The 22,828-nt window shown below is 44.7% G+C and overlaps 1 protein-coding gene and 1 pseudogene across 1 annotated transcript in view; one reads left to right on the forward strand and one right to left on the reverse strand.

Annotated features, from left to right (window-relative positions):
* LOC102914341 (baculoviral IAP repeat-containing protein 1a-like) overlaps positions 1–22,828 on the forward strand; it is a 60,845-nt gene that overhangs the window by 17,219 nt on the left and 20,798 nt on the right. Inside the window, exons 6-12 of the mRNA XM_076552199.1 lie at positions 839–920; positions 1,710–1,761; positions 7,766–7,885; positions 9,918–10,017; positions 17,958–18,039; positions 19,762–19,819; positions 20,520–22,760. Coding sequence (XP_076408314.1) covers positions 839–920; positions 1,710–1,761; positions 7,766–7,885; positions 9,918–10,017; positions 17,958–18,039; positions 19,762–19,819; positions 20,520–22,760 — 2,735 coding nt within the window. The remainder of the gene's footprint in view (positions 1–838; positions 921–1,709; positions 1,762–7,765; positions 7,886–9,917; positions 10,018–17,957; positions 18,040–19,761; positions 19,820–20,519; positions 22,761–22,828) is intronic.
* On the reverse strand, positions 16,069–17,922 carry LOC121822969 (FGFR1 oncogene partner 2 pseudogene; annotated as a pseudogene).

The raw sequence follows: 22,828 nt of genomic DNA on the forward strand, positions 1-22,828 counted from the left end.
CTTGTCTTGCACATTTGGTTTAATGAGATGACAGCAGAGCGCGGTGGTGTGTGCGTACAGCTGAAGCTGCTCCTGAGGCTGAGGCAGAAGATTGCTCTAGGCCAGGAGTTTATCATTAGCCTGGGCAACACAGGGGCACCTCATTATAAAGTAAAAATAAAAGCCATCTGAAGATCCAGTTTTAATAACCACAGGTGTTGTCACTAATATAAACAAACAATGGTAATTTTCATGAGTAAGGTTTGGAGTGAATTTTTTAATACAATACAGTTTGGTTATGTTTCCCCCTCTAGTTCCTCCCAGATCTTCCCCACTTTGCTACTCAGTCAATTTCAACACACACACACACACACACACACACACACACACACACACACACACGAAAACCAAAACAAATAAAAAACTAGTAAGACAAAACCCAAAACAAACAAAAACCCAAAACGAAACAAATGCCCACAGAAATAATATGGAGTTCATTTTGTGTTGGCCAACTGTTCCTGGGTCTGGGGCCTGTCCTAGAGTGTGCCTGCTACACCAGTGACACTCCATTGAAGAAGACTGATTTTCCCGTTATCGGCAGGTATCGATTGCAAATAGCTTCTTGGTGAAGGGTGGGACCCTGTGTCTACCTCTCCCTCTCAGTCCTGGGCCACCATCTGTTTTGGACCTGGGCAGGACTTGTGCCTGCTATTGGGGGCAAGTTGGTTTTTGTTTTGTTTTTGTTTTTTTCCTTTTGACAGTTTCACGGATGTATAAAGTCCGGTAGTTCAATAGGTTTTATCAAATACTCATTGTGATTTAGAACATCTCTATTTATTGGGGTATATTTTAATTATAGGTGTGAATTCCTTCAAAGTAAGAAATCCTCAGAGGAAATTGCCCAGTATATTAAAAGCTACGAGGGATTTGTCCATGTAACGGTAATTCACAACAGCAAACTCTTGACAACAGTGTGTGTTCATCACCTAGTAATATTTGAATCCTCAGGGTGAGGATTTTTATTTTCCATGGATCAGTTTTCCCGCCTCTCTGCAGAGTGGAGACACAACAATCTTGTGGTCTTGCTCAGCTGGACCCATGTGGTTTTTTAAGCTGGCTTTGGGTGGCTTCCGCTGCCTCCTCATCTTCCCTCTGACTGAGGCCACTGCCCTGGCTTCCTGCTGCCTCCCTCTGGATGCCTGACTCAGTCTTCTGTCCTAGTTCCTGGTGACAGCAGGGCCCTCAGAGCTGGCTCCTGCCCCTGGCTGTCTAGGCTCTAAAGTAGTAAGGACTTCCTAGTGGCAAGAGGTGGGAAACTTAGCCCAAACAGAAGCCAAGGGGGGATGTCATGGCTGACTGACTCAGAAGCAGCGTCTGCAGAGAGCACAGACTGAAAATCTGGGTGCAGTTTTCTCGGAGGGAGAGTTGCTCAATAAGAAAGATCCTTCTGAGGTGAGCTTCCTTCCTGTGGCTCAGTTCCTCATGAGTCAAAAAGCATCTGTGTGTGACTGCAGTTCTTTTGTTGAGCTGTGTGTCCCCTAAGAGTGACCCTGAGAAAATTCCCATTTTGCAACATCAATAGGAATCAACCCAAAACTAAAGGACTGCTTTGTGAACATTTCTGCTGCTCTAAGGAAACTTGGCTTTAGTGGGGGAAGTCCTTCACTTGCAGCTCACAGAGAGATGCGTATTTTATAAATCAGTCAGTAACCTGAATTTCTTTCCCTCAGGGAGAACATTTTGTGAATTCCTGGGTCAGAAGAGAATTACCTATGGTGTCAGGTAAAACCTCAGGCACGTTCCAAATGCTTTGGTTCTTTTCCTTCCTTCCTTCCTTCCTTCCTTCCTTCCTTCCTTCCTTCCTTCCTTCCTTCCTTCCTTCCTTCCTTCCTCCCTCCCTCCCTCCCTCCCTCCCTCTCTCTCTCTCTCTCTCTCTCTCTCTCTCTCTTTTTTTGTGCACTCTCATTTTTCTCCTTTTAAATATTTTAAAATATGATTTATGCTTTTTTTAAAGATTTATTTATTTATTATGTATACAGAGGAGGGCGCCAGATCTCATTACAGATAGTTGTGAGCCACCATGTGGTTGCTGGGAATTGAACTCAGGACCTCTGGAAGAGCAGTCGGTGCTCTTAACCTCTGAGCCATCTCTCCAGCCCCGATTTATGCTTTTATGGAATGACTCAGTTTTAAATTTTTTTTTTGTTTTGTTTTCCAAGACAGGGTTTCTCTTGTGTAGCTTTGCATCTTTCCTGGAACTCACTTGGTAGCCCAGGCTGGCCTCGAATTCACAGAGATCCGCCTGCCTCTGCCTCCCGAGTGCTGGAATTAAAGGCGTGCGCCACCACCGCCCGGCTTAAAATTTCTTTTTATTGATCGATTGTGTGTGAGGGTGAATGCTAACCATATGTTCATGTAGAATAACTGGTTTATTTATTTTCATGTTAGAGGGTTTTTTGGTGTATTTGTATGTGTGTAGGCACCCTGCAGTGTGGGTGTGAGGACTACTTTTGGGATTTGGTTCTCTCCTTCTGTTAGTGCAAAAACATAACTCTCACCTTGCAGGGTTGTCTGCAACCATTAATGCCCATCAAATCCAGGTGAGATGTTGTGGAATATTTGTTGAAGATGTGTTACATTCAGTTATGCTGTGGACTATTTGTTTAATGATGCAAAGATGTGTTGCATTCTTTTATGTTGTGTTTGTTTAACTCTGTGAAGCTGTGTTACTTTGCCTGTCTAAAACACCTGATTGGTCTAATAAAGAGCTGAATGGCCAATAGCTAGGCAGGGGAGGGTTAGGTGGGGCTGGCGGGCAGAGAGAATAAACAGAAGGAGAAATCTAGGCTGGAGAGAGGAGTGAGAAAAGGAGAAGGAGAGGAGAATACCAGGAGCCAGCCACCCAGCCACCCAGCCACCCAGCCACCCAGCCACCCAGCCACCCAGCCACCCAGTCACCCAGTCACCCAGTCACCCAGCCACCCAGCCACCCAGTCACCCAGCCACCCAGCCACCCAGCCACCCAGCCACCCAGTCACCCAGCCACCCACCCAGCCACCCAGCCACCCAGTCACCCAGCCACCCACCCAGCCACCCAGCCACCTACCCAGCCACCCAGCCGCCCAGCCAGTCACCCAGCCACCCAGTCATCCAGTCACCCAGTCACCCAGCCACACAGCCACGCAGCCACGCAGCCATCCAGCCACCCAGCCAGTCACCCAGCCACCCAGCCACCCAGTCACCCAGCCACCCAGCCACACAGCCACACAGCCACCCAGCCACCCAGCCACACAGCCACACAGCCACCCAGTCACCCAGCCACACAGCCACCCAGCCACCCAGCCAGACACAGAGTAAGAAGTAAAGAAAGATATATAGAATAAAGAAAGGTGAAAAGCCCAAAGGTAAAATGTAGTAAAGGAGAAATGGGATAGTTTAAGTTAGAAAAGCTGGCTAGAAACAAGCCAAGCTAAGGCTGGGCATTTATAAGTAAGGGTAAGTCTTTTTGGATTTATCTGGGAGCTGGGTGGTGGGTTCCTAAAAGAATAAAGAGTAAACACACAAACAAAACAAAACAACAAAACAAAACAAAAACAAACAAACAAACAAACAAAAAACAAGAAACAAAAAACTTCACTACAGTGAAGTCAAGAATGAAATTCAGGTCAGCACAACTTAACTGGTGCTGGGTCAAAACTTCTGGAGTCTGATGCCAAGCGATTTATTCTTTACACATTTAAACACTGTAAAACCTAGGGGAAAAGTTTCCTCATGACAAATATCACAACAAAGCTGTAGGCATGGCTACTACTTTGCAGAGTCCATTTCTTTGTACATTTCCCCACAAGAATGTGTTCTATTGACTGAGAACAGCGCTCAGGTTCAGGGCCTATGGGGGAAGGGCTTGTAATCAGCATAGTAGCAAATTCTTTTGTAAAGTACATGGGACCTCTTTCATGAGGATGGGTTGTGTTGACTGAGATGATGCTCAGGATTCTGGGAGTTTCGGTAAGGGCTAGGTTTACAGAACAGCAAAATTTGCCAGGTATTAACACATCCATTTCCAGCCTTCTGGATGGGAAATGGGTGTCAGTTTCCTCCACTGAAGAAGAAAACCTGTGTGTTTAACAATTCTGGTTTCTCTAGTGCTTATCTGTGAGCTCTTGCCCTCTATAGCATCTCAAATGGGATATGAGATAGTTTGCTCTGGAGCCAAATATGAGTGACTGTAGCTGAGGAAAACAGATTTGTGTTACCCCAAATTCCATGTTCCAAAGTGGAAGAAATTTCACAAAAGTTTTTATAGTTTCAGAACAAAGAAAGTCGTAAATGAAGGTGCTTTTCAAACACATTGGTAGAAACATTAAAAAGGCAGTTACAGCAAAATGGGGTGAGCTCAGCCATAGGCCTCAGGTGTTGTCTAATGGCTCAGCCTTGTGACTGTGAGAAACTGGGTTTTGTAACCTCATACATTTAAGGAGGTTTTTATCTGTTAGTCACAGGATGTTAGGTCTGACACAGAGGTAGGCAAGAAATGGCTATTTAGGGAATTAATGATAGCTCAAGATAAGTTGTAATTAGGCTCTGGACCTGCAACATTCCGACCTGTCCACATCATTTAAGTAGTAATCAATCAACCTTGACAGACAAGAGCTCCTTTCCAAGAATTCTTGTTCACAAATCCACCATTAAGCATTGAACTCAGGACATCAGATTTATGGACAAGTACCTCCATCCACTAAGCCCCCTCACTGGCCTGGAGTGTCATAGTTTTTTTTTTTGTTTGTTTTTTAATAGATAAGTATGGGCAAATGTGGTAGAGTCATTTATTTAACTGGCACTGCCTTTGAAACAACTAAAGGTAGTTCAGGGCCTCTTGTATCCCACGCTGGCTCAAACTCAAGAAAGACTCAGAACTTCTGATCTTTTGCTTCCACCTCCTGAGGAGTAAGGTTTCAGACATGCCCCACCATACCTGGCTTATTAGTGCTGTGGATGGTACCCAAGTCTTCACACTTGCTGGATAAGCACTCTTCCCTACATCCTCAGCCCATGAAAATATTGTTTAATGGCTCAGTGTGCTGCTAAGAGATTAAGGACTATTCATATTAAAATGAAGTAGCAGGTCTGAGGATATGGTTCAGTGGGTGACCACTTGCCTAGAATGGGCAATGAATGTCCTTGGGTTCCATCCCCACCACCTCAAGAGAGTAGAGGGGAGGTTGGAGAGTTATCTCAGTGACAGAGCACTATTTATAGCATGGTGCTGGCCTCCGAGTTCAGGCCCTAGAGGAAAGGGTGGGATGCATATGGGAGAGGACACTGGACAGGACGATGACAACCATGACAGTCCAGCAAGAATTCCATGGTCCACTGACTATGGCGCCGCACACTTACAATCCCAGTACTTGGGAGGTGGCCACAGGAGGTCAAGGACAGCCCAGACTCTGGTATGAAGTTAGAGGCCAGCATGGGCTACATGATATTCTCTATCAAGAACAAAACAAATAGAAAAAAATAAAATAAAAATAATTCTGGGGTTAGTGCCATGTATGGTAGACCATTCTTGAATCCCCAAATCCAGAGAGCCAAGGCAGAAAGGCCACAAGTGTAAGGCCAGTCTGGGCTACATAGCAAAATGCTGTCTCAAAAAGTGTAAACTGAATCAGACAAAAACATCCTTTTGGCAAGATTCGCCATTTTCCAGTAGCTTGCTAAAATGACACACACAAAGGGAAAAGGAGAGGTAGCCAGTGTTTGTTCTCTAGGTCTTTAGAAAGCAGAGCTGTCGCCGGGCGGTGGTGGCGCACGCCTTTAATCCCAAGCACTCGGGTGGCAGAGCCAGGCAGATCTCTGTGAGTTTGAGGCTACCTGTGAGTTCCAGGAAAGGCGCAAAACTACATAGAGAAACCCTGTCTCAACCACCCCCCCCTCCCCCCCACCCCCCGCCAAAATAAGAAAGCAGAGCTGTCTCTTTGAACACATTTGCAAGAATTTATAAGAAGAGCGACATTGTAGACATAGGGGGAATGGGCTGTTCAAAAGGATGATCACACATGTTACCATAGGTGTGGGGAGCAGAGGAAGTCTTGAGTGAATGTGTAAGGAGTAGATGAAGTCCTGAGTGAATGGTCACTTTTTAACATGTCAAGGACCCAATGCCTCAGATCCATGGGAATGGCAAAAGTTTCTTCCCTGGGTGAGGCTTTGAGGGGGTGGGAGAGCCTCCTTCTGGTCTGAGTGTGAATGTTCACAGTGTGTGTAAGTACAAGTGTTTATGAATGATTGAGCAGTGTGTGTAAAGACTAGCCATTTCTTCCCTGATCTTTACACCTGGAGACTGACCTATAGAGAAGGTTATGAAGGTTACTTAACCCCTTTGCTGCAATGTATATAGTGAACTCACTTAGCCCCTCCCCTGTGATGTACATAATAAACTCATGTAACCCCTCCCCTGTGATGTACATAATAAACTCATGTAACCCCTCCCCTGTGATGTATATAGTAAACTCATGGAACCCCTCCCCTGTGAGTTATATAATAAACTTATGTAACCTCTTCCCCTGTAATATATGTAATAAACTCATGTAACCCCTCCCCTGTGATATATGTAATAAACTGACGTACGTTCCAGGTTGATGCATCGTTGGTGCTTGCTCCGTTAGAGTAAGTACAACCCACCCAATCCCAGCTTTTCTGTGCACACGTCTGTCATTTCTTCTCACTGTCTGCTCTTTCTTCATTCCCTGTCCCTGCAGTCAGGTCAGGTCCAGAGCTGCACAGGCTGCAGTGCATGGCAATACTGGGACAGTCTGTTTTCACACAGCACCAAGTGAAGGGCAGGGTTCTTGTCAAAGAGTTAATGTATGTATTGAGCATTTTAAGAGCTAAAAAGGGTTGGGTGTAGTGGTGCACACCATTAATCCCAGCATGTAGGAGGCAGAGACAGGCATATTTCTGTGTGTTCAAGGCCAGCCTGGTCTACATCTTGAGTTCCAGGCTAGCCAAAGCTACATGGTAAGACCTGTTTTCAAAAACCATAAACAAAACAAAACAAACTAATAAGTGCTAGGGGTAGCAAAGGCCTTTTGAGAACAAAGACCTGAGTTCTAGCCCCGGAATCCATGTGAAAAAACACGTGTGGCAGTATGGGCTTGAGATCTCAGTGCTGGGGAGGCAGATGCGTTAATCCTGGGGGGCTCCATAGCCAGACAACCTAGCCTGCAAATGAGGGACTCTCTCAAAAAAAGTGGGCTGGAGATTGAAGAATAACAGTGAATGTTGTCTTCTGGCCTCCACTTGTACGAGCCCCCAATGCACATGTTCCACACACATATATGTACCTGTATACACACGCACCCCCCTCCAAACATGGGGGAGGAGATGTGGAGGAAGAAGAGAGAGAAACTAAGGGCTGAACATGCTTCTTGAAATGAGTGATGGAGAACGATCAGAGGAAGGAAGCCAGAGAGAAGCTCAAGGACCAGCCTGCTCCTCCCAGAGGCCACACCTTGTGGCACTAGGGAGCTGGTCCCTATCACTCCATGGCTTAATAAAAGTAAAATAAAACACAGGCCTCTAGACTGTAAAAATATTTTTCTTTGTTGAGTTGAATTGATTGCTTCTTTTATCCCTTCATGCTTTTCCAACCACCCTCAATTATTTTGACGCAAGCACAGTACACCAGATCATTCCACCTGCACACACAGCTAACTTGAACTTTGCGATCAAAGCCTGCTGCTCTCACCTACATCTTTTTTCTTTCTTTCTCCCCTCAACCCCCAAGCTTTCTGCAATGACAGCGTCTTTGCTAATGAAGAACTAAGACTGGACACCTTTAAGGACTGGCCCCATGAGTCCCCTGTGGCTGTTGAAGCTCTGGTCAGAGCAGGCCTTTTCTACACAGGTGAGTCAGTCGTTTGTGTCCACCAGATGTGCTTGTCCAGGTCTTGCATTTGTCTCCACTCAGCAGGCTCCACTCTCCATCATTCCGCATAGATCCCTTTGCTGCCCCATAAGACCTTCAGTTTCTCACAATTCCCTTGGTGCTCAGCCTCCAAACTTGAAACCCGAGGTCTGGGCTGATGGTGAGCGCAGTCGTCCATTTGGAATAATAATCATGTCTTTTTGTCTACAGCTTTCTTTCCCTTGTATCTTACCCCTAACACCCCAGGAGTTTCCAGAAACTGGCACAAGACAATTGTGCTCATATTTCTTTCTCTTATGTGTGTTTGTGAGTGTGGTGTGTGTTCATGTGGGTGCAGGTGGCTAGAGGACAGCAGAAGGAATTGACTAGCCTGCTCTATTCCCTTCTGCCTTATTCTCTTGAGTCAGGCTGTCTCAGTGAATGAAGAGTCAGGCGGTAGCCAGCCAGACCCATGATCTTGCTATTTCTGCACTGGGGTAACGGGTGTGTGGTTGGCCTCATCTAGCTTTTCATGTACATGCCAAGAATTGAACTCAGGTTCTTGTGTTGACACAGCAGGCCCTCTTACCCAGTGAGCCATCTCTCCGGCTCCCTTATATTTCTTTCACCAGAACTTAGATGGCCATACCGACTTTTGAGAGTTGCTGAGAAATCCAGTGTTTTCCTTGGGTGACGCTACGCCCTGTTAAGAATTGAAGTTTCTAGGGTCTGGCTAGTCAGCAAGGTGCTTGCTGTGTGAACACAAAGACCTGAATTTACATTCCCAGTACCTATGTGAAAAGCCAAGTGTGAGGGTACATGCCTGTGATCCCAGCTCTGGGTTCCAAAGACAGGTGGATCTGCAGAGCTCACTGGCCTACTCCTTTTGTTGAATCAGTGAACTCCACGTTCAGTGAGAGACCTTACCTCAAAAAAACAGGGGGAGAGCAATAGAGGAAGGTAGCTGTATGCATGTGCAGTGCGCAGTACATGTACATATGAACACACACACACATAGACGCACACACACATGTGCACACACATGCACACACACAGAGTTTGGAGTTTCTATTGCTTAGGAAGAATGGGAGAAAGTAGGATGTGGGTCCCTGTTTTTACCATACAGTGCTCACAGGAGAAATACCCGCAAACTCATTTCCTTAGTTTCAAACCGTGAAGAATCTTACACAAGTTCCTCATTTCTGTAGCTGCTGCCCAGCAGAAGCTCCACTGGGTGATCCACAAAGCTGGTTCCCCTCAGCTGGGTCACTGCCTAAAGTACAAGGAGAGAATGAGGAAAAGACATGGCGTGCTCCCTAGCCGTCTGGCTAGTGTTCCTCTGACCAAATGCACTCCTGAGTTGGGATGGAGTTTTCTGTAGATCTGTCACTGTGATTACATAATGTTGCGAGTTTGTCAGAGCAGGTCAGAATGTGGATTGTGCAGACACCTTATCTAACAGACGTAGTCCACTAGCATGAATGACCTTTTACCTCAGACTCTTCTTTATTGTCTCTTCTCTTGCTGCCCTCCCTCAGGTCTCATGGGCGATGTTCTCCTACTGCAATACTGTGGGAAGAGACAAGTCATTCTCCATGATCTTACTCACAGAGAACCCCTAAATCAGTTCCTGTGTTCCTCCACCTCCGACCTTCACACATATTCTTTCTCGTTTATTCCTTAAGCAAATGCCTATTGATGGCCTGTGTCTGTGAGAGTCCACTCTGTCAGCATTGTCCAAGTCAGACAGAAATCTCTGCTCCCACGGAGTTTCTCTTCTTGGAAATCTCTCAGAATGACAGGGCTGAGATGATCAGAATACATAGTGCACAGGAACATTCAGTGACTGTTGCTGACCACCCCATTGAAGGACCAAGAGTCCCCTGTGGGCTGTTGCCCCCTGATGACCTGTGCAGGACTGTGCCACACAATCTAATTGGGGATGCAAATAGGATTTTACTATCGTTATTATCTGCTTGTGAGTTGACAGGTGTATGTCAGAGTAACACTGACCACATTTCCTTCCTTCTAGGCATAAAGGACACTGTCCGGTGTTTTTCCTGTGGAGGATGTATGGAAAAGTGGGAGGAAGGGGACGATCCATTAGAGGAGCACACCAGGTTTTATCCCAAGTGAGCATGGTGAATTCCCTTAACCTTGAGTGTACTTCAACAGTTACTCCTCACTGCTCCCCAACCTGCTTTCTCTGTGGAGAGTCTCTGCCCGCTCCTCTGGTTCCCACTGTGAAGGACACAAACTTTTATCTTTGTCTCTTTCCTCCCATGACATCCTCCCTGTCTAGCTTTCCTGTCATAGTTAGACTTGGTTTTGACTGGGTCAATATCTATATATAATTTTAAAGACAGCATCTTGCTACATATCCCACACCACCCCAAGCTTTCTAGGTAGCCCAGGTTGGATTTGAACTCATGATGTTCCTTCATCAGCCTCCAAAGTGGCGAACATCTAGGGTGTGCCTGGCAGTCCCATACTGTTTTGATTCCTTTGATTAGAAACTGCTTTCTCCTCCTGCTTCTTCTAGAAGCTTTTAGAATTTCCTATTTCCAATATCTAAGATTTCACACAAAAGTATTTCTTTTCTGTGGTTTTCTTTTCCTGGTGCTGGGGATGGAACCAGTGAGTTGGGCACTTGAGGCTAGCCCTTTACTGTTGCGTGGGCACTCGAGGCTAGCCCTTTACTGTTGCGCTGCTCTGACCCCTTTCTGTCCATCTTCAAGTTTATTTTTACTCATTTTCTGCACATAAAAATTCTCTAGAAATGTTCGATTGCAAGAAGAGATTTGTTGTTTTCACTAAGTAATTATCAAGAGTGTTTTCAGAAGTAAATATCACTATGTGCGGGGTTAAGAGTGAGTATTTTGGGCTGGACACAGTGGTGCGCACCTGTAGTTCCAGTTCTCAGAGGCTGGAGGAAGAACATTGTGTAGTTTCATTTTGTATGAACACCTTAGTATGATTGATTTTAAATCAGTTTATTTTTAAAGTCAAGCAGTTATAAGTTAAGAAAGAGGAGCACAATTGAAGATGTCCTTTGGTGTGACTGATAGTCCTTTGCAGGCTTGAGCCACAGCTTCGTTGGAGTGTCCTGTTCTCTGATTAGTTCCACAGGAGTCCTTTGTACAGCCAAAGTCCAAGTGAAATTGGACTACGTTAGTTTGATGTTAGAAGAATTGACGTCTAATTTGTTTTACTTTTAAAATCAGTTATCTGTTTATGAGATAGAAAGGTGATAATAGGACAAATCCTTAGAAAGAGTCGTCTAAAGTGTGTTTGTTACTAGATATTAGTTTTAAGTAATAATGGGTTCATTATGACATTTTCATGCATGTACACAGTGTATTTGAATTATGGTCACCACCATCCTCCTGTTACCCCCTCTTGTCCTCCTCTCAGTCCCATTAGCTCCCCTCTTGGAGTCACGTGTTGGAGACCAGCTGGGACTACAGAGTGAGATCTGTCTCAACCTCCCTAACTAGGACTATTTCCTTCTCGGTGTGAGGTCTGAAGATGCTGGAGAGCAGTGCTCACTTTTTGCTTTTTATTTGGATGTAGTAGATGGTAAATTGTGAATACGGGGCCTTCTTAATCCTTGGGCCTTTAAGTTAAGATGCAGTCTAGTTTTATTTACGACTTTTTCTAAAAAAATATATCACCTCTATATGTGAAAAAAATTTTTTTTTTGCTTTTTCTACCTCTTTTTTTGTTTTAAATTACAACTGTCTTTGTGTGAGTACCCCAAATATTTACATGTATGGTTGTGGTGGTTGGAATGAGCAATGTCTCCCAGGGGCTCATCCATCTGAACACCGAGTCAGCAGTTTGTGGTATTGCTTGGGAAGGCTATTTCCTCCTTGCTGGAAGAAGTAAGTCACTGGAAGTGTGCTTTGAGAGTTTATAGCCTTACTACACTTCCTGTTAGTCCTCTGTTTCCTGTGTGTGGACAGAGATATAATCAACCAGCGTCCTGCTCTGCAGCCTGGAGCCCTGCCTCCCTCACCATTATGTACTTTAACCCTGTGAAGCAGGGGTTCTCAACCTGTGGGGTATCAACCTCTTAGGGGTTGAATATCAGATATCCTGCACATCAGATAGTTGCATTAAAATTCATAACAGCAAAATTACAGCTATGAAGTAGCAACAAAAATAATTTTGTGTTTGGGGGTCACCACAAACTGCATTAGAAGGTCTCAGTGTTAGGAAGGTTGAGAACCAGTGTTCTAGAACTTAAACCTAAGTAATTTTTTTCCCCTAAAGTTGCTTCTTGTCATGGTATTTGATCACGGCAATATAAAATAACTAATACAATGATTAAAAGATAATAATAAAGGTCCTAGGAGCTGAACACTAAAGTCAAGAAATCAAGGTCTCTCAATGACTCAGAAGGCTCCTGTGCTGTCCCCAGGTCCTAGCTGATGCTCGACCTTCCTATCCAGGGGTAAACACAGTCCTGATTTTCAATTACTTTTTCTTTTAATTTCTTTGTATGATTTTTACCAACTGTGCATATATCCATACTTAGCCTTGCCTATGCTTTTTTGGTGATTTTGGTTTCGTCTTCTCTCCCTTTCTCTTTCTCTCCAGCTCTCATCTCCATCTCTGTTGAAGTAGGATAAGGCAGGAAAGGCCAGTTATTAGATTCTGATTTATTGGTTTATTCAGGGACTCACTAAGCACTGCCTGAACTCTCTATTGCAAAGTATGACTTCACGTGTTACCTGGGGCTGAAACAATAGATCATTGCCCTTAACAACCTGACCAACCTTTCTTGTCTGCTTGTCTCACCTTGTGGTTTTAAAGTATGAGATGAGACTACAAACTGGACTGGATACCGAGGCCTTTCAGGAGCTAGTCTGGCTTCAGCCCACCAGTGATACCTCCTTTTTCTGCTTTCATTGGTGTTAGGGTGCTTATTTCAGAATATCCCACAATCCACACCACCACCACCACCACCACCACCACACACTGCCTAGTGGGAATTGAATCCAGGGTGTCATGCATTCTAAGTACCCCTTCAACAACTGAGCTATGTGAAAACACTAGGGTGGCTTATTTTCCCCTCTACTTCCGAATGTTGAGAATGGAACTCAGGGCCTTGCCCACAGGAGGGAAGCATTCTGCTGCTGAGCTGATCTTTAGCCCAAATCTACATCTTTAGCCCTACATCTCACCATGTAGCTGACATTGATTTGCTGTGTAGCCCAGGCTGACCTTGAACTCACAGTCCTCTTTCCTCAGCTTCATTAGTGCTATGATTATATGCATGCTCTACCTACCATGTCTGGATTGCCTAATCTTGTTTCCCTAAAGATGGTCATTTGAGAGAGGGTATTATCTAGCCCAGGCTGGCTTTAAACTCACTATGTATGAGGAGGACCTTCAACTCTCTATCCTTCTGCTTCTACCTCCCTAGTTCTGAGTTACAAGTGTGCTGCTCTATGCCCACCTTTATTTTTTAAAGGTCTGGGAGGTTTACTAGACAGACAGTAGCAAGATATAAAATGATAACAACAACAACAACAACAACAACAACAACAACAACAACAACAACCATTTTCTATCAGCCAAGTGTGTTTTTAGGATACCCCCATGCTGTCAGTTGCTAATGGGGGCCTAGAAGGAACTGAATCCAGACTCTGAACAAGAAAAGAATTTCACGGACTCCTACTAGTCATAGTGCATAGTGACTGTGAGTGCTTATCTAAATGGGCCATGTATGTCACAACCTCTTTCCCAGGCTCAGGGAACACTGGGAAAGGAGGGGTGAAAATTATAAGAGCCAGATGTTGAGCTAGACCACTAGGAAGTGCTGTCTTTACATGACAGTGTTCTTGCAAGAACTCACATGAAAGCTGGGTGTGTGTGTGTGTGGGGGGGGGCATGCCTTTAATCCTGCACTTGAGAGGCAGAGGCAGGCAGATCTCTTGTGAGTTAGAGGCCAGCCTGGTCTACAGAGTGAGACACTGTCTCAAAACACCAACAAGGAAACCGCACATGGCCATGGCTGCCTGCAAAATATCAGGCCAGTCAACATTTCAGTGTGGTTTGTGGAAGCACTCCCCAAGACCTTCCCCTTTCTGGGGGAGTGACCAGCATTTGATGGCTCTCAGGGGGGAGAGTCAGTTTTCTTCAGGGGTGTGGTCCATGGCAGGTTTCCCAACTCCGGGGGGTGGCCCTACACCTGTGCACATATGGAGAGCAGCGAGTGCACTCAGAGAGGTATGAAAAGAGGACATGAAGCTGGGAGGGATACAGTGTGGTGGGGCATCTGGGGCAGCTGAAGAGGGGCAGCGGGGGGGTATAAATATAATCAAAATATGCTATACCCGTGTATTAGATACTCGTTTGTTCCTATGATAAAACACCATGACCAAAACCAATTTATGGAAAAAAGAGTTTATTTTGGTTTCCTCATAGAGGGGGAGTCCATAATGATATGGGAGGCATGGTAGCAGTCAGTTGGAACAGGAAGCTGAGAGATTTCATCTTCACCTGCAAGCTGAAAGTAGAGAGAGAATGTAAGTGGAGCAAGGCTATGAACTCTTCAGCCTGTCCCCGTGATGTACTTCTGTTAACCCCACTGAATGAAGACCACCACCCAGATTCCTTGGTCAGATGAAGCAAGCTTTATTTTCTGTCAGACAGGGATGTCTTCTAGTGCGGGGTTTGAAAATATAGTATAGAACACGGGAAAAATGGGGCTGTAACACTAGGGGACTTTCAAGGGTTGAGGGATTTCCATAGGAATCTTGGTTATGGAGGAACTTGGGTGAACATTTCAAAACTATTTGGCAGAGCATCTTGTCTTCTCAGGGTATGTTCCAGGTGTGAGTCAAACTCCTTAGAGTGGGAGCACGTTAAATCCCAGAAACAGGCTAAAGCACTATCAGCTTGAATTTTGCAGCCAACAGAAATGAGCTTATTCTGACCGTATAACAACATGGCTCCCATCCTTAAGATGGAGTCAGGCTGGTCCATCATGTCTGCAGCAAAGCTTCACCACATCCCCAGTTAGTGCCACCAGCTGGGAACGAGGTGTTCAAATATCTGATCTATGGGGGACATTTTTCATTTAAACCATTACAAACACCCTGACAAAGAGCCACTCAGAGGAGAGAAAGGATTGTTTGGGCTTGCAGTTCTGAGAAGATACAGTCCATCATGACAGAAGAGGCATGGCGGCAGGAGTGTGATGTTGACCTGGTACTCAGGTAGTCAGCTGACCAATCTTATCTGTACACAGGAAGCGTAAAGCAACAACAGGAAGTGGAGCCAGGATAGAAAACCTCAAAGTCTGCTCCACCTCCTAAAGGTTCCATGGTCTTTCAAAAACAGTGCTACCAACTGTGACCACGTGTTCAAATACATGACCAAATGGGGGGTATTTTCTCATCCAAGCCACAATATATGTGTGAAATTCTCAAAGAGTGAACTCTATTATTTTAAAAAGGATTCCAAACAGTGGCTTAGAAAGTCATTCTCTTCATTAATGGATATAACACAGGATGAACATCAGTAGAGTTCAGAATGACCCAACTGAATAAGAAGGAAACATGGGCAAGATATCTCTTTCATTGCTCTCCCACTCCATCCCTCCCCCAGCTTGACCATCCATTCCCTCATGGTTTCATCCCTCATGCCCTTCCCTCTATTGCCCCCCCCTGCCCCCAGTTTACTCAGGAGATCTCATCTATTTCCCCTTCCCGGGGCAATCCATTCGTCTCTCTTAGGGCCCTCCTTGTTACCTAACTTCTCTGGAGCTAGCTAGTAACACATTCTTATGGACTTTAAAACTGAATTTCCTTGACAAAGAATTTAAATAAATGGGCAGCCACTAAGGTAGAAGCCTCATGGTACCTAAGCTATTTGTTAATCCTGACACTGAACGGGAAGGAAGTCTTAGATTGAAGATCTTCCCATCAGAAAACTATGGCAAATCTTACACTTTACATTTGAGATAATTCAGGATTTCCAGATGTTTAGTAGATGATACCTACGTATCATCTAGGAAGCCAACAGCACTTCTGAAGCTCTGCAGTATTCAGCATCACCATGAAGACACACTATTCACCAATTGACATCTCAGCTTCTCCTTTCTAATTATGTTTGGGGATCTAGTTTATGACGACCAATCATCCATTCTTCTGTTCTGCATCCTAGCCGGTTACTTGTACATACAAGTTTTACATTTATTCATCCATTCACTTCTAGGCCAATCCTAGTGACCATGCAGAAAGCCACTCAGCTCCTCCTCAGACCAAGGTCACTGTTAGTCACTAATGATGACAAAGATGTACTCTCTGATGCTTTATCTGTCCGAATGTTCAAAAAGGATCTTCAGTTCAAGAAGGATTTCTCTCAAGATTTTGTTTCTTGGAGTTGAAATATTCACTCCTATTCCTTGCAACCCTGCTTCAATTTCAATGGTTTTCCTCATTGCTGCTGCTCTCTCAGCGTTCTGGTCAACACATGCTTGTAACTCATTCCAATTTGCTTCCAAGTGCCTCCTCGCCAGTCGGTGCTGACATGCTTCAAGGACGTGCAGAGATGTATCACGGAAGGATCATCAGCTGTTGTTGAGATGTACCGTGCTAATCTTGAGTGTTGCTCTTCTGACTTCAGTGTTAGATCTCGGTCATCATTTTCGCTCTCCCTCAGCACTCTAACCTTTGTTTCCGGCACTTGCTCATTCTTGGTTCCAATGCAGACTGGTGTTCTTCCAAGGATGTCAGTTCCTTGTTCTCTGGCTGGATTCTCACAACTAGTGTGCCTGTGGTTGATGTCTTGCCACATCATTAAGTTCTTGGACTTTTTCCTGATGCTGCTGTTTTCCTTCCACTCACTTGCTAAGAGTAGTGGTCTGCCCAGTGAGAGACTGGTGCATTGTCATGGTCTCTCAGCTTTTCAGGAAGGGTGTTAGCGTCAGCGAGTTCCTTCAACTATGCAGCTCCCTCAGTGGAGCGTGGACAGGGCAGCCAGGGTTTCTCTGTGTCATCCTATCTGTCCTGGAACTCACTCTGTAGACCATGCTGGCCTCGAACACACAGAGATCTGCCTGCCTCTGCCTCCCAAGTGCTGATACAATCTAGTTTTATTTAGAACTTTTTCTAAAAACAACTATCAACTCAATCTTTATGTGGAAAAAAAAAGTGCTTTTTTTCCCCTCTTTCTACCTCTTTTTTGTTTTAAATTACAACTGTCTTTGTGTGAGTACCCCAGATATTTACATGTATGGTTGTGGTGGTTGGAATGAGCAATGTCTCCCATGGGGTCATCTATCTGAACACTGGGTCAACAGTTTATGGTATTGCTTGGGAAGGCTATTTCCTCCTTGCTGGAGGAAGTAAGTCACTGGAAGTGTGCTCTGAGTATTTATAGCCTTACTACACTTCCTGTTAGCTCTCTCTGTTTCCTGTGTGTGGACAGAGATGTAATCAACCAGCGTCCTGCTCTGCAGCCTGGAGCCCTGCCTCCCCCACCATTATGTATGTTAACCCTGTGGAGCAGGGGTTCTCAACCTGTGGGTGTTGACCCCTTAGGGGGTCAAATGACTCTTTCACAGGGGTTGAATATCAGATATCCTGCACATCAGATAGTTACATTTATGTGTTCACTCCACCATGTTCTCTGCGTATTCTCACCTTCACTTCACAAACCACATGCACTGAGTTGTTGAAAGTCAACGTGTGAATATATATATATATATATATATATATATACATATATACACATATATACATATACATACATATATATATATTATTTTTTTTCTCAAGACAGGGTTTCTCTGTGTCATCCTATCTGTCTTGGAACTCACTCTGTAGACCATGTTGGCCTCGAACACACAAAGATATGCCTCTGCCTCCCAAGTGCTGAAATTAAAATTGTGAGCCACCACTGCCTGGCTGTGAAAGTCGTATATGATAAAAATGCTGGCAGAGTCACTGAAAACGTTAGCTTTCTACTTCATTATTGTTTCTGTGTCTGTGTTAAAACCTAATGCAAACGCCTACTTGCATGGAACTATTTTATTATTTTTGTCTTCTCTGTTTAGCTGTCTCTTTCTCCAAAACCTGAAGTCCTCTGCAGAAGTGATTCCTGACCTTCAGAGCCACGGCGCACTTCCAGAGGCCACGGTAATGGACACTGCCCCCTTCTCTGACTCACAGTACATGGTAGTGTGGTTGAACACTGTTTTGAACAGCAATTGCCCTTTGTCAATACAGAATTAAATGAGTCACACAATTATTTACTAACAACTACCACCCGATGGTTATAGACAGGGCTTCACAGTGAACAGAAGTCAATACCTAGCTCTCCGAATGTGCGACCCTTCTCCTCCGGGATTCTTCAGACTCTTTCCAGTTTAGACCTGACTGGCATCGGAGCTCAGTGGATCTCATCTGTGATCTTTAGACAGTACGCTTGACTTCCTACTTGGTATTGAGAGATCTTTGAGGTATATTTCATTTTGTTTGTTTAGTTTTTTTGCTTGAGACAGTTTCTTAGTTTGAGGTCTAGGCTGACCTTGAACTTGCTACTTATCCCAGACTGGCTAGAATTTGTGATCCTCTTGCTTTACCTTTCCAAGTGTTAGGATTGTTAAGTCTATGTGCCAACACACAGCTGAGTTTTTATTATTATTTTGCTTTATTTCTTGTAGTGCTGGAGATCAAACGCAGGCAAGGACTCTGTAACTGACCTACATTACCGGCCTGTAGATGTGTTTCCTAACAAAAATGATGCCTAGCAAAATTGTAACCCAGATAATAGTTTGAACCCTACATCTCTCAGGGATACAAACTATCAGTTGAATAGTCAGTCACAGGCACTTCCTCACTTGGAGGTAGTATGGTAGTATATATACTATGTTTGTCATCCTCCAAAAGAAACAAAGCTTGGCATGATACCCCATGCCTGCAGCCCAGAACTCTGGAGACTGAGGCAGAATTTGCCATGAGTTCAAGGCTGGCAATAAGTTTAAGGCGGCCCATAAGTATGAGCCTCCTTATCAAAAAACAAAACAAAAGCCGAGGAAGGAAAGGAAAAGAAGAGAGAAACAACTCGGTTCAGTTGATTAACCTCTTGTATTTGTCATTTTCAAATGACATTGCAGTCCCTGGGGATGCCCAGTGCACATGAAGTCCTGTGTTTCCTCAGCACTGATCAAACTGGGTGTGGTGGGGACACCTGGAATCACAGCAATGGGAGGTGGAAGAAGGGAGATCAGAAGTTCAAAGTCCTGGTCAGACACATACTAAGTTTGAGGCCAGTCTAAGTTAAACAAGGCTCTGTCTCAAAACAGAAGCAAAAATAAAAAGCAAGACATTGAAACCAGGTGTTATGATTCATCTTTTGAATCCCAGCACTTGGGAAATAGACGGAGGATCCCCATAGTCTACTTTTAACCTTGTCTCAGAAAAGAGAATATTAAAAAACAAAACTGTGTGTGCATGCATAAATAACCTTTCTCCTTCGCAGTATGTGGTATTACATACAAAGTTACTAATAACCAAGGATGGAGGCAATGCTTAATGCTTTCTGCAGGACCATTCTTGTTCCAGACTCTACAATTTTGATCACCCACACAGCACTCATCCATGGAGAGGATGTATATCCCATGCATGTACTGTCTAAGAACACACTCTTGCAGATGAGTGAGATTTATTCTTTCTTATCTAGAGCACTCGTTCCTTTAATCATCACTGAGTGTAGGCTGTGTTTAGAGGATGTTGGGCTTTGATTGACAGTATTATCAATTTGACTGATAATATTATTGATTATATCATCAATGATAGTATTGTACCCAATCTTGATTTAAGAGCAGTTTTGATTTAATAAAGGATTTCTCTTTCAAGGATACCACAGGTGAAAGCAATCATGAGGATCCAGTGGCCGTTCACTCTACGGTGGCTGGTAAGAACTTGAAAGCAACATGGGATTATGTGTATTTGTACGCAGGGATTTGAAAGGAAAGTGCATGTATAATTGTCCAAGGAGCTTCTAGAGAGGAGGGCACTGACATGGAGGGCACTGTGGGTGAGAGAGTGTCAGCATTCCTGTGACATCTTGAGAGTGAATGCAGGACTAGTGACAGCAGTCCTTGTGCCAGATCCAAACCAGCCAGTCTTAAAGGGATCCTGCAGCAAGCTGGTTTCCTGGGGTCTTAAATGGGAGATTAGGATGCCAGAGTATTCTTTTTTGTTTGTTTGTTTGTTTTTGTGTTTTCAAGACAGGGTTTCTCTGTATAGCTTTGCACCTTTCCTGGGACTCACTCTGTATTCCAGGCTTGCCTTGAACTCACAGAGATCTGCCTGCCTCTACCTCCCGAGTGCTGGGATTAAAGGTGTGTGGCACCACCGCCCGGCCCAGAGTATTCTTAATAAGAACACATTATGTCTAAGTCCCCAGGTCAAATAGGGCCTTGGACACATGATCTCATATTCTGATGCCATGAAAAAGTCTGAGAGGATCTCAAAGGGAGATTATGGACATTGGAGAAAAGTCCTAATCCATCCATAACAGACAGGCAAGAAAATGTAACAAAGACACCACAGCCTTAGGGTTGAAAGGCTTGAATACATTTCCTACTGGGTCTCCCTTCTTCCCTCCACAGATGTTGTTCCAAGTGAAGCTCATGAACCTGCACCTGCATCCAGCTTTGTATCTGTCCTCTGTAGAGATCAGGATCAGAGTGAAGTTCAAGGATGTGACTGTCCATCCAGCAGTGCCGGCCTCCTCTCCACAGACCTGGCTCAGAGTGCAGCCCAGTGGTTTCAAGAGGCAAAGAGTCTGAGTGAGCAGCTGAGAGGAGCCTACACCAAGGCCACTTTCCGCCACATGAATCTGCCAGAGGTGTGTTCCGGCCTCGGCACTGACCACTTGCTTGGTTGTGACCTGTCCATGGTTTCAAAGCACATCAGCAGGCCAGTGCAAGAGGCCTTGATGCTTCCCGAGGTCCTCAGCAATCTCAGCTCCGTCATGTGTGTGGAGGGGGAAACTGGCAGTGGGAAGACAACCTTCCTGAAGAAAACAGCTTTTCTCTGGGCATCAGGATGCTGTCCCCTGCTGAACAGGTTCCAGTTGGTCTTCTACATCTCCCTTGGTTCCACCAGACCAGACCAGGGGCTGGCTGACATCATCTGTGCCCAACTCCTAGAGGCAGGAGGATGCATTAGTGAAGTGTGCCTGAGCAGCAACATCCAGCAGTTAAAACACCAGGTGCTGTTCCTGTTGGATGACTATCATGGGATGGACTCACTGCCCCAAGCCATAGAAACCATGATTACAAGAAACTACTTGACCCGAACCTGCTTATTGATCACAGTCCATACAAACAGGGCCAGGAACATCCGCCCATACCTGGATACAATTCTAGAGATCAAAGAGTTTCCCTTCTATAACACTATCTCTGTATTACGGAAATTATTCTTCCACAATATTTCACGTCTGCTAGAGTTTATGGTTTACTTTGGAATGAGTATTGGTTTACAGGGAATTCACAAAACTCCTCTCTTTATGGCAGCAGTCTGTACTGACTGGTTTCAAAATCCTTCTGACCAGTCCTTTCATGATGTGGCAGCTTTCAAGTCCTATATGAAATATCTTTCCTTAAAACACAAGGCTACACCTGAGCCTCTCAAGGCCACTGTGTCCTCATGTGGCCAGCTGGCCTTGAGAGGCCTTTTTTCATCTTGCTTTGAGTTCAGTAGTGATGACCTCACAGAAGCAGGCGTTGATGAAGATGAAGATCTGACCACCTGCTTGATGAGCAAATTCTCTGCCCAGAGACTAAGACCTGTCTATCGGTTCTTAAGTCCTTTGTTCCAAGAATTTCTTGCTGCCATGAGGCTGACTGAGCTCCTGGGTTCAGAAAGGCAGGAAGACCAAGATCTGGGACTTGGTTATTTGAGACAAATTAACTCACCCTTGAAGGCTATGAATGCCTACAACAATTTTTTGAAGTATGTCTATAACCACCCTTCATCAAAGGCAGGGCCAAAAATTGTATCTCATTTGCTTCAGTTGGTGCATGATAAAGAGTCGCTGGAGAACATGTCTGATAATGAGGATTATGTGAAGCGCCATCCAGAAACTTCCTGGGTGATGCAGTTAATTAAGGGAATGTGGCAGGTATCTCCTGAAGCTTTCTCTTTATTCATTTCAGAACATCTATTGAGCATTGCTCTAAACTTTGCTTATGAAAGCAACACAGTGGCTGTATGTTCTCCATTTATTTTGCAATTCCTTCGAGGGAGAACACTGGCTTTGAAAGTACTGAATTTACAGTACTTTGGGGACCACCCAGAAAGTCTGACACTGTTGAAGAGTGTAAAAGTCTCCATAAATGGAAATAAAATGCCACCCAGAGCAGGTTGCTCAGTCATGGAAAAATGTTTTGAAACATTACAGCCACCAACCATAGATGAGGACTATGCATCTGCCTTTGAACATATGAAGGAATGGGAGAAAAATATATCTGAAAATGAAGCTAAAATGAGAAGTTTTATGAATGATGAACCCCAGCATCCACCCAACATCAGTGCTGGCTACTGGAAACTGTCTCCCAAGCCGTACAAGATCCCTAGGCTGGAAGTTGGAGTAGCCAACATGGGTCCAGCAGACCCAGCACTGCTCCAGGTCCTAAAGGAAATCTCAGCATCACAGAATATCGAGCTCCATTTGAACCACAGCAGTGGCTTTCTTGAAAGCATCCGCCCAGCTCTGGAGCTGAATAAGACCTCTGTCACCAAGTGCTCCATGTGCAGACTGGAGCTCAGCGCAGCAGAACAGGAGCTGCTTCTTGGCCTGCCTGCCCTGCAGTCTCTTGAGGTCTTAGGGACAAACCAGTTACCAGGTATCCCCGGGTGTCACATAGCCGTTCTGATTGACACCTTGGCTTCTTATTCCTAGTTTTATATGAGT

This window comes from Peromyscus maniculatus, chromosome 15, assembly GCF_049852395.1.
Source record: "Peromyscus maniculatus bairdii isolate BWxNUB_F1_BW_parent chromosome 15, HU_Pman_BW_mat_3.1, whole genome shotgun sequence".
Lineage (NCBI taxonomy): Eukaryota > Metazoa > Chordata > Mammalia > Rodentia > Cricetidae > Peromyscus > Peromyscus maniculatus.